General features: G+C 39.1%; 3 protein-coding genes across 9 annotated transcripts in view; 1 reads left to right on the top strand and 2 right to left on the bottom strand.

Annotated features, from left to right (window-relative positions):
* Frl (formin-like protein) overlaps nt 1-3,081 on the top strand; it is a 131,372-nt gene extending 128,291 nt beyond the window's left edge. For 2 of the 5 annotated variants that reach the window (XM_086541740.1, XM_086541738.1), the window contains 2 exons: nt 169-339; nt 1,151-3,081. In XM_086541740.1, coding sequence (XP_086397866.1) covers nt 169-339; nt 1,151-1,180 — 201 coding nt within the window. In that variant the 3' untranslated portion in view covers nt 1,181-3,081. Of the gene's footprint in view, nt 1-168; nt 1,075-1,150 lie in introns of those variants that run through there. The other 3 variants (XM_086541739.1, XM_086541737.1, XR_015191372.1) reach the window with 2 other exon arrangements.
* A 1,228-nt stretch (nt 3,082-4,309) lies between these two features.
* On the bottom strand, nt 4,310-10,593 carry LOC147470975 (uncharacterized). Its single transcript, XM_086541736.1, has 2 exons — nt 10,338-10,593; nt 4,310-7,140 (listed from the first exon to the last, which is right to left on the bottom strand). Exon 2 carries the CDS (start codon nt 5,844-5,846, stop codon nt 5,514-5,516), a length of 333 nt encoding a protein of 110 aa, XP_086397862.1. The 5' UTR covers nt 5,847-7,140; nt 10,338-10,593; the 3' UTR covers nt 4,310-5,513.
* Nucleotides 10,594-10,759: 166 nt separating this feature from the next.
* Nucleotides 10,760-17,996, bottom strand: part of LOC122259532 (uncharacterized) — a 25,733-nt gene continuing 18,496 nt past the window's right edge. For 2 of the 3 annotated variants that reach the window (XM_043026375.2, XM_086541735.1), the window contains 6 exons: nt 16,675-17,502; nt 15,995-16,099; nt 15,644-15,805; nt 15,311-15,472; nt 14,604-14,780; nt 10,760-11,795 (listed from right to left, as the gene is read on the bottom strand). In XM_043026375.2, the coding sequence (XP_042882309.2) occupies nt 11,295-11,795; nt 14,604-14,780; nt 15,311-15,472; nt 15,644-15,805; nt 15,995-16,099; nt 16,675-17,502 (1,935 nt within the window). In that variant the 3' untranslated portion in view covers nt 10,760-11,294. The remainder of the gene's footprint in view (nt 11,796-14,603; nt 14,781-15,310; nt 15,473-15,643; nt 15,806-15,994; nt 16,100-16,674; nt 17,503-17,996) is intronic. The other variant, XM_043026392.2, reaches the window with a different exon arrangement.

Raw genomic sequence — 17,996 nt, 5'->3', positions numbered from 1 at the left:
GTAAGCAGGAAACTAAATTCCCAAAGGTCATAGGGTTCCCATGACAGAGTTCCCAGGGGCAGTTAAATCTATGTATGTATGTATGTGTTGAAGATCATAAGCCAAATAGTGTAGACAAGTTGTATCATTTTGTATTCCACTTTCCTAACCTGATTTTACAATTCATAGGAGGCGCTGATGAGCGAAATGAAGGCACGTGGTGTGGTTGCAGATAAACGGCTTCTCTCACAAGAGGATGTTTACCATGGAGCTCTTGAGGACATCCTCATTGGCCTGAAAAATGAGCCATACCGACGAGCTGATGCAGTAAGGAGAAGCCAGAGGAAACGGAACGAAAATGTGAGACTCTCCCGTACTTTGGATGACATGGAATTTTAAGCATTTCCTGCAAAGAAAAGATGAATGATTGCAATATCTTTCTGTTCCAAGTTCTTCTGTCAAGTCTCTTTGTGACTGGCTAGTGCAGTATTTTTCTCTCTTTTTTTTTAGCAAGAGAAAAGTGATTTAGAGAATGATATAAACATTCACTCCACATGTCAGGAAAGATGCTTGCTTCCAGTGATACTTTCTTTTTGAAACAAAATTCAAGTGTTTTTCTCAGAAAATGATTCAGTGAAAAATGTGATGTCATGCATGTCAAACTCTTTAATAGACTTGGGCTTGACTAGCAAATGTTTGTTCACCACAGGACAAAGGTATAAAGCATTCCAGCTTAAATTACTTGCTGCTCACATGTTTTTTAATGGATTGCCTATCCATGATGACTGAAGTCTCAGTTTATTAGTCCTACATTTTTTAAGCCATAAAAGATGAGGAAAAGTCAGCAAATCATGTACCGGCAGAATTTCTCTTTAGCTACTTGTTTATAGATTTTTTAAACTGATTATCTTCTGCTGCAACAGTTACATAACTGATGATTGACAATCAAGTAGTTCGTATGAAATACAAATTTTGAAATCATTTTATTAGATGCCTGTAATAGATTTATATGATTGAATTCTTTTAGGTTAAAAATCACATATATATCTTAATTTTTGTAGCTGATACAAACTAAAAAAGAGAAGAAATAAGAAAGAGAATGAAAATGGTCCAATACATTGAGAATATTTCTGAGGATGGACTGATAAAGTACTTTTGCCTTGTTATTTAGGACTGGAGTGATGGTCTGACCAGTGGCTGAATCTCTCTGCACTGTACCTCGGTATGGTAAACCTTCCAGCATTAGAAAGTGTGTGGTTTAAAGAAGGCCAAACTTTGAGGTTTTGTCATGTCATAGGCACAACGACTTATATATAGAGTTTTTAAGTAATTTTTTATTGAAAGAAAAATTATTGTTGAGAGAGATAAAAAAAGATCTGGAAGTTTTCCTCCAGTTGATGATTGCAACAGATATTGTTTTATCAATGATAGATCTGATGAGTATTATATGTGTAATTTATTTATTTCAAATGTTATATGACCTGATGTGAAACTCCATGTCTATGAAATCAGAATTATACTTCATGGAGTAAACAAAAGATAAAAACAATTGGAATAATTTTTGGATGTATCTGCAAAAAATTAGAAGCCCAAATCTTGCATATCTATTTGGTGATTACGCACAGGTTATAAATCAAATTCCCGGGCTCGTTAAGTTGCCCCAAAATATATGAAAACTGCCACTAGAGTCCTATTTGGCAACACTGATTGAAGCAGGTTTAAGTTGTTGCCATCTTGCCCTGCCCTTCTCTGCAGTGCTGCCAGTTCTGTGATGTCTTAATGTGGAAATTGATTCTTAATGCCTTGTGGAGCTATAAGAATTGAGAATATTTTTCACTGTGTATGTGATGATTTGTGTTATATTGAAAACTGTCAGTCATTAATATTTTTTTTCATTAAGATTTTGAAATTATTTTATATATATTATTCCCAGAGTCTGGGCATTATTGTTAAAAGTTTGCAAAGTCTTGGTATATATGAAATTTGTGTGAAAAAAGGAACAAGAACTTTTCCCATTGTCTGCTAATGCAACATATTTGATATTTAAACATATCTCTAAGTGTATATTTTTCTAACATTTTCTTACATTTTTTTGTCTCTTTTTTTTCTTTTTTTGTACTGTCCAGTCACTGTGTGCCTTATAAAGGTTTTTGTTTAATTCCACATAATATGCAGTTACATCAAATTCCTGTAACTGCAGATTTAGAAAGCTTTATTTATATATTTTCCTTTTCTTGTCATCCCAATTTCACCTAAAATGTGTAAATAAAAATCCTCTTTTGTCTCTATATAACCAGTTTCAAAGCAAAGGTAATGATCAACTTGATTTATATGGAAATACACGGTTGATCTTCAGTTGTCTCGTGTGTCGTGAAAGCTCTTCTTCCTGTAGTTGTTCTGGGGGCGCATTTGAGAAGTGTTTCATCATATATTGGCCTAGTAACAATGTTTTAAAAGGATGAAACTGCTATTTTTTTCCTGTTCTCTTTTGAAGACGAGATATGTATTCTATGTCATTCTTTTCCCTTGTTCAGAGGAGTGATCTCTCAGATGCGCATTATTTTATAGTCTAGTCTTGAAATGTAACACTCTTTCAGTTACTCATATTTGTAAGAAAATATGTAGAAAGTTGCTTATATTCAGTCAAATGTAGTCGAGGAATTTCCCCCCAAAATACCCATTAAGGCCTTATTCTTAAGAAAATTTGTATATATATAATGTAAATATATATAAAATCTGTAAATTGCATTCTTAGACACTAACAAATACTCAATCTGTAAATAATATTTGCAAATTGGAGAATGTATTACTGAAAATTAGGAAGATGACTCTCTGAGGGCATCCAGGTTTAAAAGGTATCAAGGCAAAGCACAAGGATTTGTTTTTGGATGTCCCATATGTAATTTTAATGTAAGGAACTATGTTGAATTGGGAAACTACCAAAATTATGTTGGTACTTCTGAGCCTTTACACCCTATGTTTGATTTTTTTTTTTTTTTTTTTTTTTTTGAACTGATGTATAATATGACAATGGTGACTGGAATTTTTCTATACTGAATTAATCTTTCATGAATTACCACAGTAAAAAAAATGTATTTTTAATTGTATTTTTCTTTAGAACCTTATATTTCTTTCATGTTTTTTAAGAAGACAAAATATTTTAAGATGTACAAAGTGTAGCTAAATTGCAATAAATTGTTAAAAAGAGATAGATTTAGTTAAAAAGAAATATTTGTAATGCTAAAGTCATTGTCAGATATTTGATTGTGTTTTATGTATTATGTGGGAGATTTGAAATTTTGAATAAACTTCCCTTCAATTTCAAGATATTTTAAAACCACTAGAGAGGTTGACTTTAACCCTCTATGGACGGGTGGTACACTACGGTACCGCGCATTCAAGGGCTGTTCGCTGGGTGACGCCATACGGCGTCGTTTATTTAACTGATTTAGGCCTATGCGTTCGAGAGCCCCGGCATTGTAACATGGAATGGAATGCCCCCGTCGTGACTGGGTTGAGAAAAGCTATTTAGCCCTTTGTCGAGGCAGATAGAAATAATTAGAAACCTGGGAAAGTAACTTAATTTTCATAAACTATGGGCATTTGTAAGACAATTTTACGTCTGTCAATTTAAGAAAAAATATAGGTTACAAAATGAATTTGTAACAGGCTACAAAATGGCGATTCTCCTAAATTGCTGGAGACATCATAATGCTAGTAATGGCTTCTTTGCCTGAAAATGTCAAAAAAAGTATGTTTTAAAACAAACATTATGAAAAACTAGCAAATTGTAACTGGCAGCAGCAAGTGAAATATGATAATGGTTAAGGTCATACAGTTCTTAGCCAGAGGCAACATGGTTGAAGGGTATAGCACAGTGTCAAGGGGTGTTGTGCCATTCCCTTGGGAAAGCATGTCAGAGGTTAACGATATCTTCGGTTCACGCGGTCGTCACAGGAAGGCTTATCTGTCTGTCTCTCTACTAATACTACTACTAGCAAAACCAAAAATTAAGAACATTCATAACATATATATAGGATCATATTGCATAGCAGAAAGTTATTAATTATTTACTAATGTACTTGTACACATATAGCTATGCTAGAAGAAGCACTAAGCATGACAAAAGTCTTATCCATATCTTCATGAAGATGCAAGTATCATATGATTGTCAGTATGAGTTGAATATTCAAATACATATTATTTTTTGTGAATGTCATCAAATCAAATAGTAACACATTCACATCAACTGTGTATACAATGTATATAGTATGAATAAACATATCAAAATCAAAATCAAATCACATCAACTGATAATTAGAACCTCAAATGCAAAATATTAATTTAAATAGTATAGTATTTCCATTATACAAGTGAGCCAAATGATCATTTATGGGGCAAAATGCTTAAAACTGGCAGAGCATCACTTTTGGCACTTAGGGTGGAAAGAGCATGAATCATAGCCTTCTCTCTGATGAATCTGGGTTCTATCCAAATTGAACATACTTATTTTTCATATAGTTAAATCTTACATTTATAGTACATTTCGGAAAGATTATTTTTGTCATATATATCTTGCAAACATGCAACTCGGAAAAAGAATCAAGTTGATCAATGGGACGTAAAACTTGGCGTGATAATTCGAAAACTAGTGCAATCATTCGGGGAAACTGATTTGCATTTTCATTGGTTGAATGATTAGTGCGCCCTTTGAAAATGAAGCCACGGGGAAACTTAGTTTGTAGCGTGGTTGGGAGTGCTTTCAAAAGTGCAATTCTAAAATGCCAAAAATGGGTACTTATTCAATAAAGTGTTAAAGAAAACACCAAGGACACTCAGATTTAAAGTTTCAATTTTTGAGCAACAGTGTTCAAACCCATAACCTTGTATTCATACCTATATATGTTAAATATAATAAAAATGATAATGACAATAATTATCAAAATAATAATGATAATATTAATAATAATAATGATAATAGTGTTTTGATAATAATAATGTTAGTGATGATATTAATGATGTTAATGATAATCTAAATTAGAATAGTAATGACACAAATGATAATGATCATAATGAAAAAATGCACAATAGAAAAGAAAAATATAAAACGGCGTTATCCGGAGCGTCACTGACTCGCAATCATCTCATCTTGATGGGCGGAGCATAGACACTCGAGCGACCTGTGCCTCTGTGGGGCACCTTTGAAATAATCATTTTTGCAGTTATTTGCTTCTTCCTCTAATAAAGACCCATTCATATTATATTAAGGCCTAGGACCGTTTATGTCAAATAGTATATCTGATTTCATTTAATGCCTAAGATATTATTTCCACAACAAATACTTTGATTAGCTAGTTTGTTTTGAGTCATCATATTAGCATGGGAAGTGCAGGCACGAGTAGATTCTCAGCTCGAGTTAGAGAAGATTACTGCAGGCCAGCAGTACGTTTTTACCGCTCTGCCTTAAGCCAAATGAAAGATTGATCAAATTTAGGAATTTTGGAAGTAAAAGTATGGTCTCTATTTCTTTCAAGTTACTTGGCAGTGTTGGATATAATACTTCCTTGTTTATTACTCTTCCGATGTCGTTTTTGAAGTCTTGTTGAACCTGATGAAAAAGGGGTTTCACGGCTCTCTGGGATGTTTGATGGCTGTGGCATCCTTTGTGGTTTCCTAGACCTTTTAATACCCTCTATGTCTTCGGTAGCTATGTTCCCCACCGCAATTGTTGAAGATGGGTCAATTATGCATCTTAGATTCACTTTCTGAGCAGTTTGTTTTTCTTCATTGCAAATGCCTATACCATAATAGTTCATGCACTGTACAATTGCTGTGAATCTCTTAAACTCTGCCATGGGGAGATGCATATTTTAAACGGATAGATTCTGGTTTCTTTTATGTTTTTGGCTGCAGTGTTATCCGAAAATCATGTTTTGATTATATTTACTTTCCGTCATAAAAGTATGAAAATGTCTATAGATATTAAGGATGAATCTGAATAGGTGCACTTTGCCCTTAGCTGTATTTATGCAGAGAAAGGTAACGACAAATGCATTGCCCGAGCAGTGGTGGTCATTGATCAATCACCAAGGTCAGGCTCATACTGGTGCCGGTGTCTGTGGGACGATAAGGGGTCTAATAATGGGTCATATGATGAATGTCCTAGTAAAGATCAACCTAATTCATTTGACTGCAAGTTATACAAATTAAAGCTATCATCACACATACAGTTAGAGGCTGCAATGCATACTTTTCATGATGGATGGTAAATGCTTTGGAGAAATATGAGCATGAACAATGGATGATTAGTGTGTCCTTTAAATATGAATCCATGGCAGCTTTTATTAGTAACTTTATAGTTACCAAAGGAATATTACTTGTCCCAATATAAGTCTTGATGTATTTTGTTATAAATTTTGACATAACAGCAATAGTCACAGGATAAATCGTAGGCAAGTTAAAATAAGTGACTGGCAATAAAGGCAGGTTTGGATGTAGGTATGGGCGTGGCTTAACGATAATGCAAGCCACCCAACGCGTTGCCATGGACGCTAATCGCCCCTTCAAACCTTATAAAAAGTCCCAACACGTTATAGGTTTTAGATCTTACCAAAGTCGCCCTAACTAAGCAACCAAGGGACAATTTCTTAGTAAGGCTTCTCGGGATGAAACGAGCACACGGACAAGCACAGTGAATCATTTTCTGTGTAGGCATGGCACTTTGTAGGTACTTCAAACTACTACTAGGTTTTTATTTCTTTATTGGCTATAAGGTTATAAGTGGGTTGACAGTGATTTAATTCTGCTTCTAGAGTGTTACAGGTGATGTGTCGATAAAGTGATGTATATATAAAGCCAGTCTTGACCGTGCACACTGGCTACGGAAAAAGATTCTACAACTCATTAATTAAGATTAAGCATGACTGGTTAAAGTGGGAGCTGACTCCGGTTTGCTGGGTAGAGGCATGGAAGTGCCTGGAACACCTTCCAGTACATCAATTTGTTTTTGTTGTGCTTTTATCCCTCTTTTACATTTTACCTACATGAAGTATTTCCTATGAAACTATATAAAAAGTACTTAAAAATCAAATAATATGAAAATGAAATATGAAATGCCTTGTTTACTAACTTTTCCTCCATCACTCAAACTCGTTATAAAGCCTCACAATCCAGTGACGTGGAAGTGCCGGTCCCAAGCCCGGGTAAATGGGGAGGGTTGGCGGCAGGAAGGGCATCCGGCTTTAAAACCTTTGCCAAACACAATATGACACGGAACCAGAGGAAAGACAATAATGCTAGGGCATTCCCCACAAGCGATGCGCAGCAAGATCGCCGTAAAGCTGTGAGAAGTGAGCGACGGCTACCTTACCAGGAGCGGGGACTAAGAAGAAAAAGATAGCTCAGAGGGGTTGAAAGGAGGAAGTCAAAGATGGTAACAGAACAAAGGTGGTCATCGCAACATGACCGGGCAAATGAAAGGGGACGTGGGTACAATGGTGGTACCGGATGGAGAGGGATGACGTGTTGTAATGTGCAGGAAACATACTTGTGGAGCAAACAGCCAAAGAACTGAAAACGGCTATAAGTTGTACTACTGGGGGGGAAAACAACAAAAGAAACGGTGTTGGAGTGGTGCTGAGTCCGGAAATGAAAAGAAGGAGTGGTGCAGGTAAACAGAACATCAGATAAATATATATGGGTCAAGATCGAGGTGGTGGCAGAAACCATTATGAATGTGGTTTGCATCTACGCTCCTCAAGTGGGGTGGGGTGGTGTACGGATGAAGAGAAAGACGACTTCTGGAACAGCTTGGGGATGTGATGCTGAAGATACCAGATGCAGAGGTGACGTGGGTAGCAGGTGACTTCAACGGTCATGTCGGGGAAGGGAGGGAGCTTGGACACAGAGGTTACGGGGGAAGTACGGTGTCGGAATACGGAACGAAGGAGGAGACAAAATTGTTGTGAACAACAGCCTGGCTTAGTTAACACTTAGTTAACAAAAGAGATTGACCCGACTTATACTTATCTAGCGGGGGACAAAAGTACACAGGTGGAAGGGCATGTGCAAGAGGATACATCATGTCAAGACTGAGGAACTGAAGACAATACAGGGATTGATATGTCCTGCCAAAAAAGCGGTCGGTGGTTAAACAGCACAAGCTGGTAGTCTGCAAGGCAAAGATGAAACAACAGATTAAAAGAATGTGGCGAATGTGGAACAAAGAAAACGCGCTGGTGGAAGTTAAACGAAGCGGGACATCGAAATAAACTTGTCCAGGAGGTGGAGAGGAAGGAAATTGGATATGGAAGAGCGGAGCGCGAAAGAGTGGAGCACATTGAGTGGGGTAGTTCGGGAAACGGCTGTCGAGGTACTAGGGCGTACTTCAGGCAGGAAAGGGAAGAAAGAAGAGACGTGGTGGTGGAACACCGAGGTGCAGGATGCGATCAGGGACAAGCGAGAAAAGAAGAAGGAGAGAGATCTAAATAGATGTGAGGAAACTATTGTAGCCTTTAAAGAGGCAAATAAGAAAGCGAAAAGAGAAGTGGCAAAAGCCAAAAGCAAAGCGTACGAGGAGTTGTATAGTAGCCTAGACGGGCAAGATGGGCAAAGGAAAGCTATCAGGATAGCCAAGCAGAAACATAAGGAGGCGCAAGATGTATACCAAGCTAAGAGGATAAAAGACGGTGAAGGACTAGTGTTGACAGACGGCAAACAGATAAAAGAAAGATGGAAGGAGTACTACCAGCAATTGATGAATGTAGAGAACCCAAGAGTAGAACTAGTGATTGAAGCTGCAGAAGAAGGAGAGATAGAGGAGGTTGGAGAAATGGAAGTGACAACAGCAATAAAAAGGATGAAGAATGGTAAAGCGGTGGGACCGGATGATATACCAGTCGAAGCATGGAAGGCTATGGGCAGAACAGCAGTGAGGTGGCTAACAGAGGTATTCAGAAACATCTTGGAGACGGAGCATATGCCAGATGAATGGAGAGATAGTACTCTCATACCCATTTTCAAGAACAAAGGGGACATACAGGATTGTGGAAACTACCGGGGCATCAAACTAACCTCACATACCCTAAAGATGTGGGAAAGGATCATAGACAAGAGATTGAGGAGTAGAGTGGAGGTGTCTGACCAACAGTTTGGGTTTATGCCAAATAGAAGCACAACTGACGCAATTTTTGCGCTCAGGCAGATAATGGAGAAGCACAGGGAGGGGCAAGAAGAACTACATTGTATCTTCATTGATCTAGAGAAAGCTTACGATCGGGTACCGAGACAAGAGGTATGGAATTGTTTGAGACTGAGGGGGGTGGAAGAGAAATACATCAGGTTGATACAAGATATGTATGAGAGCAGTAAGACTGTGGTGAGGTGCGCGGCGGGTGATACGGAGGAGTTTGAGGTAACGGTGGGGCTGCATCAAGGGTCAGCACTTAGCCCATTCTTGTTTGCAGTGATTATGGATTGCATGACGGAGGTAGTCCAGAGGGAAGCCCCGTGGGATATGTTGTTTGCGGACGATGTAGTGGTGTGCGGGAAGACGAAGGAGGAGGTAGAGCTGAGATTAGAGCTTTGGAGGAATGCAATGGAGACCAGAGGAATGAGAGTCAGTAGACAGAAGACCGAGTATTTGAAGATGAAGGTAGGAGAAGAGGACGTAGAGGATGATGATGAGGATGTAACACCGGTAAAGATACAGGGTGAGGACGTGAACCAGGTAAAAGAGTTTAAGTACCTTGGCTCCACAGTGCAGGAAGATGGAGGTTCGGACAGGGAAGTCACAAAACGCATACAAGCAGGTTGGGGTGCGTGGAAGAAAGTAACAGGGGTGATGTGCGATAGAAAAGTGTCAGATGTGGTGAAAGGAAAAATGTACAAGACCATAGTAAGACCAGCAATGATCTATGGCATGCAGGCGGTGGCTGTGACGAAAGCACAGGAGAAGAAAATACAGGTAGCCGAAATGAAGATGCTGAGGTGGTCACTGGGGTTCACAAAGTTGGATAAAGTAAGAAATGAGGACATTAGAGAAAGATTGAAAGTTACAGAAATATCGGGAAAGTTGAGAGAAAGCAGATTGAGGTGGCTGGGACACATAGTGAGAAGAAATGGAGATTATGTAGGGAAGAGGGTTAGACGGATGACTGTTGGGAGGAGGAAGAGGGGAAGGCCCAAAAGAAGGTGGGAGGATTGCGTGAAAGAGGACAAGATAGCGAAAGGGGTGACAGAGAGCGATGCATTGTGGAGGACCACATGGAGGAGGCGGATCCGTGCCGGCGACCCCGAGTAAATTGGGAAAAGCCAGTAGAAGAAGAAGAAGAAGAGAAGACTCAAACTCGTTATAAAGCTTTTAGTCTTAAATTTAGGAAAATCTGACTAATGGAAACAGGTACAGATTCATCAGATCTATGCTGTTTTAAACACCTAATGGAATAATAGTAGAATGTAACAGCTGCTGTTACCTTGTAGAATACTATTTTACACAATAAATTTAACGCGACGCATGAGAAATAATAACTACAATTTACATTGCATTTACGTGCTTAATTGAAGTTATATACATACACACACACACACACGCACACACACACACACACACACACACATATATATATATATATATATATATATATATATATATATATATATATATATATATTTATTCATTTATTTATTTATTTATTTATTTAATTATGTATATATATATATATATATATATATATATATATATATATATATATATATACATATATAATATATATATATATATATAACATACTATATGGTGAAATACATTATTGCCAATAGATAAGAAGGTTTAAAATCTTGAGTAGAAATAACAGGGTTACCAATAACAGTCAGGAATACAACTATTATTCTATCATTCCTCTTTTTAGCATTGTTTGGTTAAGCAAAATATCCTTACTATAACTTTGGGGGACTGTGAAAAAAACAGAGATTTGTCAACTAATAAGTATCACATAATAATTCAGGAAAGCAAAAGTATTGACTGTATGACTGCTTACAGTACCCCCACAAAAAAAGAAAGAAAATATCTAGAATCTAATACTCTTGATAGCCTGTGATTAAGTTTCCTTTCAAGGTCATGTGTCTCAATAGGATAAAGAACATGTTTTATTTCCAACTTTGCCTTAAGTTCTTTTTATGATGTGCGACACTTCAATACCTTTCTGAAATTTCGTGCGAAACCTGACAAAAACAGGTCAGGTACACCTCTAAATTTACTTATTACATTATGAATATTAAAGGTAGCCCTTCTGCCACATCATACTTTCCCATAATAGTTACAACACAGCTCCACAGTCCTCTATTATGACGCTGCGGATGTTATTCACAAGCACAGCCCTTTCCAAGACATCCATACCAGAAGTAACTCTACCGAAGCTATAAATATCGCTATACCCTGGAAGGTTCTTTGTGTAGATGTTAAACTGGGCATACTTGGTTGCCATTATATTGCCTGAAAGAAGACCCGCTGTAACAGGCAGACGAGGCTGTTCCCCGGGTGGAAGGTCGGGCAATATGGGTTGTCCGCCTGTGCCATCATTGTTCTCGTAATCGCCTCCTGTGATCATTTCGCCTGGGTTTCCGAAGTTGGCGACGCTGAGGAAGGAAGTGCCGCGGTAGGAGTGTTCACAATCCCCAATGCACAACATGAGGAATTGCTTACTGCGAATGGAGGCATTGTCTAGCGTGATGATAAGCTCACCTTGTGTTCTCCCGCACCATGCCAGTCTCAGGAATACCACCATGGGAGAGGAAATCAAAGTTCCATACAAGTTGCACTGAAAGCAAAAGTGTACATATATTATTCAGCTTGCACCTCTTGATAAAAAAATAATAACATATTAAGATAAAGAACTTGTAACTCTCAGCACATGCACTATGGTGGTTCAAAACTCCTTTTTTCATATTGCTTTGTGTGCTAGGATTAAAGCTTTTCGTTTTAACTCGATAGGAAACGGGAAGGATGTACGCCGATGTTTTTTTGATTAGGGTAACGGATTGATTCAGACACCTATCAATCAAAGTACCTCTCCAGTGTATTTCTTATACTCCACTGGGTACTTTTATTATCAACTGTATTGTTATTGTATACTAGTCCATATAATGCACACTGGAGTAAACTGAGTAGAAATCCACATAGCTATTTGATACATAAAATCAACTCTAATAATCTATACCCTGTGTCATATCATTCCTCGCACTTTCACTCCTGCTTTATGTCTGAGAAAAGCGGGGTACCTCGTTCAGCTGCATCATTTACTACTTTGACTTTCGAAAGATCATCCAGCCATTAAGTACTACTATGTCAATAACTGTGGCTTATTAGCAATGGCTAGTATAATTTAACTAGTGGGGAATCTTTTTGCTCATTTTTATGCAACTTGCAAGCAGTAGCAGATTTCATGTTACATATTAGGTTGAAACAAACCATAAACGCTATAAATGTTGGTGTCAGTTACCAAGTGTGACTCAGTTTTTATTTCAATGAAGCAGGTACCATCTCCACTCGTATCCAGATTTTGATGTAAACATATGAATTCAATGTCACAAATATCTACAACTGGACCTTTAATTTGTCATCCTAATCAGCCATCTGTTCAGGAAAAGCCAGTATTTTCGGTCAATATAAAAGACTGGCCATCCCTAGAGCATTGCTGAATGCTGAAACACAGTATTGTTCATTCCCCTTCTTTGCTGGTTGCGCAGACAAAATAATGACTGCCACTCACAGGCTTCTTGCTAATCATCTCGCATGGTTCGATTCCAGTCCTGATTTTCAAGGACATTGAACTGTTCCTTTTTTATTTCATTCTGACAATACTGTGATATCTTGCAATACCTCCTGCCTAATGTCTACCTTTTGGTCTGATTTTTTTTTGAATTTCAAAGTATAACTCTCTGTAACAAGATGAAGATTGATGTCCAATTTCTCTAGGAACTGCTCCTTTTCTCCTTGTGCCAGCAGATATGTCAAATATGTACTGCAAAAGCTCTTTAAATCTGTTCCACATAACTTCCATCACTTGTAACACAGTGTCTTCTCGATGAAACACTGATTGCTAATAGTTGGTATGTTGACTCTCTGCCAAAACACCAACACAGCTCCACATTTCACCACTGATTACTACACTCACGTGATTCTCTTTTCCCGCTAAGCAAGGTATTCGCACAACACGTCGCGTTTTGTAAGCAAAAGTCTCTTCTAGAGACTTCCTACTGTCTCCTGAGAAGTTAGGGAACCACTATAGAGTAGCAGCACGGTTGGCAGGTGACCCCATCCCTCGGGCGAGGACGGCAATGTCATCTAAATTTGTGCCTAAACAAAAGGCAGTGGTGCACCCCTCCCCTTGACATAACAAGCTAAAACAAAATGCATTCGTAGAGAAAGTAATATCGAACACGTACCCCAACCTACAGGATATGAGAAAAAAGTGAAAAAAAGAACCAAACACACACACACACAGTCAAGTTGGAATAAGGAGCTGCCAGTGGTGGAACATTTGCATGAACTGCCTGAAGACCCAGAAGTTGCTGGCAAGGAAATGTGGCACATTTGACCGACAAAACTTGCAGAAGAGTGATGCCAGACCCACCACAGTGCCACATTCGACCACATTAAATTGGGACATTTGCCTCAGGAGCCACCAGCAAGGAGATTTTCAAGGATGGAACATTCAGTTGAGGGACTGCCAGTTGCGGCCCAAACACTCGAGCATCTGTCACCAAGGGAACTACCGCGGGAGGAATGCTAACCTCAGAAGCCGATGGCAGAGCCACCAACGATGAGTGGCATATTTACCCAAAGAGCTGTCGGCAGTGGTGCAGTAGCAAACTGACTTTTTTAGGAGAATTGTGCGGCTCAAGTCCCTTACTTATAAAATATCCAAATTACAGAAAAAAACTATCTTGATTATCGTGTCTGTGGGTATATTCAACTCACATGGATGATGCTTATGGACAAGGACAATTTTAATGTTTCCTTTTTCCATTCATTAACTACACTGCGGCTCAGAAGCACTGCTTTTCTGCCAAGCCTGAGGAAACTGCTTCTTCAGATTCTTGATTGCCGACCGCTGCCCCAACGAGTCACTGGCAAGGGACTTTCTGAAAGGGCTGAAGAGTCATGCTCGAGTATCCTGATGATGCATGGTCGCCTGAGTAGCCACCAGCATGTGGATAATTGCCCAAGGAACTGCTAGCAAATACACCTTCGCTAACAGTGGTAAATTTGTGGAGCTGCTCGTTTAAGGAGCCTGCGTCACTAGCACATGCATCTGAAGTTGTATGTTTGTTAAGGGAGTTTCCAGCAATGGCACGTTTGTTCGAAGGTCTGCCAGCAGGGGTACTTCCTCTGAGGAACCACCAGCACGTGAACTGATTGGAGTGGCATGCTAGGCTGAGGGCCCATTGGCAATAGTATGTTTGCCTTACACAAACACATAAAAATGCGCAAACACCTACAAACATACTGGATAAAAAAAAAAATGCACATCTATCCTGCACATACTACACATCAAAACAACTCAAATTCTTTTTCAAGAAAATACATGAAGACAAGATCGAGCAAGTGACATTCGAGGACTTACTTTGTAGGTGACTGATTCTTCAGGGGGGTCCTGGTCGACGGAGGAATGAAGCCGGTATCCCTGTTTCGTCATTGCTTCTTCTTTGAGTTGTGGGTCTTCCTCTCTGCGAGTCAGATGTCCGAAGCGCCCCTTGGAGAGTATAACCCACACAACCCCGGATTGTATGAGGGTATTCATCTGAAAGAACAGACACAGTGAAGGACTTGGGGAATAAAATGGTATTTATGTAAGGTAAAGAAAATGAGTGAGTGGGCAAGGGGATGTAGGGAGAGTTATGGAGGAAGTGAGTAAGTAGGGATAAGGAGGGGGAGGAGAAAGAGGGGAAGAAAGAGAAAGGAAAGAGAAAGAGATTGTTATAGAAACAGGGAAAGATGTCTCAGCTGATCTGGCTGGATTGAACCTATTTCGATTACAGGGGCTATCTGTTAACCATCAATTATACATGTCTAAAGGGTTGCACTTTCTTTGGGTGACTATCTGATAAGGAAAAAAAACATATATTAAAAATAATACAAGTGTATATAACAATGTTAGTCAGTCGGTAAAATCCTTTGAATAGTACTAAATTAATAATCAATCTATACTTTACATTAAAGTACAGATTGCATGGCAACAACAGTGAGATGATAAAAGGCAAAGCAAAAATATGCGTGGGACACTCTACAGAAGACAAAATCTATCACTCGACTCAAACACATTCTACTAACCGGAATTTGGAGGTGGAGGCGATCGGCAGGCGGCGGGCCAGTCGTCGGCGCCATCGTGAATCGGCCCTCGTTCCCAACTTTCTCTATGCGGTAGTGCAACTGCTGCCCACATGTTTCTTGCTGTGCATATGCTTCGGGTATTTTCCTCAATATTTCCATCAGCTTCAGTTTTCAGAAAGGGAGGAAATACCTTATGAAGTTATCTATTCATGTTATGTATATCAGATTATCTTTATAAGAAAAATACAACTATCTATATCAGCAGTAAATTGGTGACCATTAGCGCAACTTATTCTAATATTTATGTCAGTCAAACAAATACGAATTCCCTACTGGAAGAATAGTACAGGAAGTAGAATCATGGGGTAGAAATGAGCTCAGATCGCCGACCATGGCTGTGTTGTTAACTTGCAAGCTCACACTGGCGTAAAGGGGAAGGCCGGCGTTCATTACCTGGACATATGTTTTTGAGAGCGCAATCAACGAGGTCGTGATCTGCAGTGAAAAGATTACACTAAAACAGGTTCTTGTGTAAGGGTGAGGGGAGACGCTCGAAGAAAAAATTGTAATGAGTATTACCTACCTCGAAGGGAGCCATAAATTGCCATAAAGCCTTGGTCGTACTGATCTATCGTCACTTGAATTTCCCATTAGTCTTTACCTATGAAGTCTTCTCACACTTACATATTCCCTGGCAGAGTCCGTGATGGCCTTGAGCTGAGTCTGAGGAAGATTCTTCATGGCGCTCCAGTTCATCAACTCCAAGGAGAAGTTCGTTAAGTAATGCATCTGAAGAAATATTGGTGAATAATAACATTGTTGAGACGGACACTATTTTCGCTTGTATCACAGTTACCTAACAGTGTTTAACCCGATTCGCCGGTGTCTGCTCGGCAATGTCCACCTGTGCTCTCTTATGGAGCAAACTGACTGATAAGGACTTCGTGCCTTTTAAATGCATGCTGTAGAGCAGGCTTATTCAAAGGGTGGGTTCCGAGCTTGTGGTCACTGTCACTACATCTCATTCAAAATGATAGTGATATGAAATTGAATAAATACAAAAATGAAAGACAATCAATGTACTAGTAAATAGAGAAGGCAACAAAAACTAACGTTTGTTTCACATAGGATGATGAAATCATAAAAATGACTTATGAATATTCGATGTTGTCTAATAGGAGAGCGAGAGTATTACATGAAACCTGACTAGGTTGGGATGAAAGAAGTTGGAAGAACACTGCTGCAGAGCAGCACTTGCAGTCTGCTGCAACATTAATGATATGAATGTAAAAAGTCTTAATCGTCACTTGTTTTTCAATTGAAATGCACATTATGTTTCATCGGAAAAATACACGCTGATTTACCTGAGACAGTGACATGTTCTGAACGTTTGTCATGTCCAGCAGCTCTTGCATCCATCTTTGAACTGATTCCTTGTAGTGAGAAACGGCTCGAGTGTAATCTTCAACTTCCTGAAGTCTGGATAGTTTTGCCACCTGCTTTTGAGTTTCTTCCAGGTCTTGGAGGTAGGCCAAGCCCTCAGCCTTTGCCTTCTTTACCTTGAGATGTTCTTGAGCCACAGTCTGCTCTAACCCCTTGTATTCCTCTAAAGCCTTTTCCAGTTCCACTTTACTTTTTTGGAAGGCCTTCTGCCAGGTCTGCAGCTCTCTGTCGTGTGCTGCCAAGCGGTTAAATCTTTGGTTGAATTCATTTAGAAATTGCTCAACTTGCTCATTCACATCATTCTTCTTCTCCTCCAGGGCCTTTTTGACCGAAATCACATTGCATTTACCCACAGGATGCTCAATGACAGTGCATACATGGCAGATCCACTCATCACAGGTCTTGCACTTAAACATTTTCTGCTGGTCATGCTCGTCACAGATTCCAGCAGAGAGTGGAGGTCGTGGCTCAACTCTGGCCGATGCGTTTGATGAGGCCTGAGCTTCTTCCTGCTGGCTATCAGACGATGTCAGATCTAGGATGCTAAAATTTGTAGTCAACTTTGATAAGTCTGTGATAGTAGTTGCTCTTTTACATAAAGGGCATGCAACTTGCCCGTCATTTCTTTCTATCAGATTCAGCAGACATTGCGAGCAAAAGGTATGACCGCAGGGTAATATTTTCGGTCGCTGGGTTTCATTGTCATAACTTGTGGAACATATGTGACAGACAGCGATGCTCTTACTCGCCTGAAGAAGAAATAAGTTGGGGTCAGTATTTCATCTGCTTTGGATTCCAATTGAATGCTGCTAGAAAACATCATGTTGTCACTAAGGAAATATTATAATTATATGAAGATAGCATGTTCTTTGTTCCTCATTGTTCTTTTGACAGTAAAAGCTATATTAGTAATTATTGATCAATCGAAATTTGTTAATTTCTCCTAGGCTTGTATTATCTATAATCTTCAAGAAAGCTTTTCAAGGTGATAAAAATCTAGAAAAAAACTCACACTCTACTGTAAATCTGGGCTGATTATTCAGTGCTAACAATGCTAATCTCACCTAATCTATGGGGGACCTACTTTCTCGGGAATATCCAATAACATTCTCTGTCACTGTGTGGGTTGTCACTTCTTTCTGCTATAGTCCACGGACTTATAATCGAGGGCTTAAAGTAAACGCACCGTTAAAGGATATATTCTTTAATAACGAGCTGGAGCACAAAATAAAGAGAGGGTCTC

The sequence above is a fragment of the Penaeus japonicus genome, unplaced genomic scaffold (genome assembly GCF_977035675.1).
Source record: "Penaeus japonicus unplaced genomic scaffold, GWHDUDI00000001_assembly GWHDUDI00000011, whole genome shotgun sequence".
NCBI classification, from domain to species: Eukaryota; Metazoa; Arthropoda; class Malacostraca; order Decapoda; family Penaeidae; genus Penaeus; species Penaeus japonicus.
The sequence above is the reverse complement of the archived record's forward strand: the minus strand, read 5'-3'. Positions and strand labels throughout refer to the sequence as shown.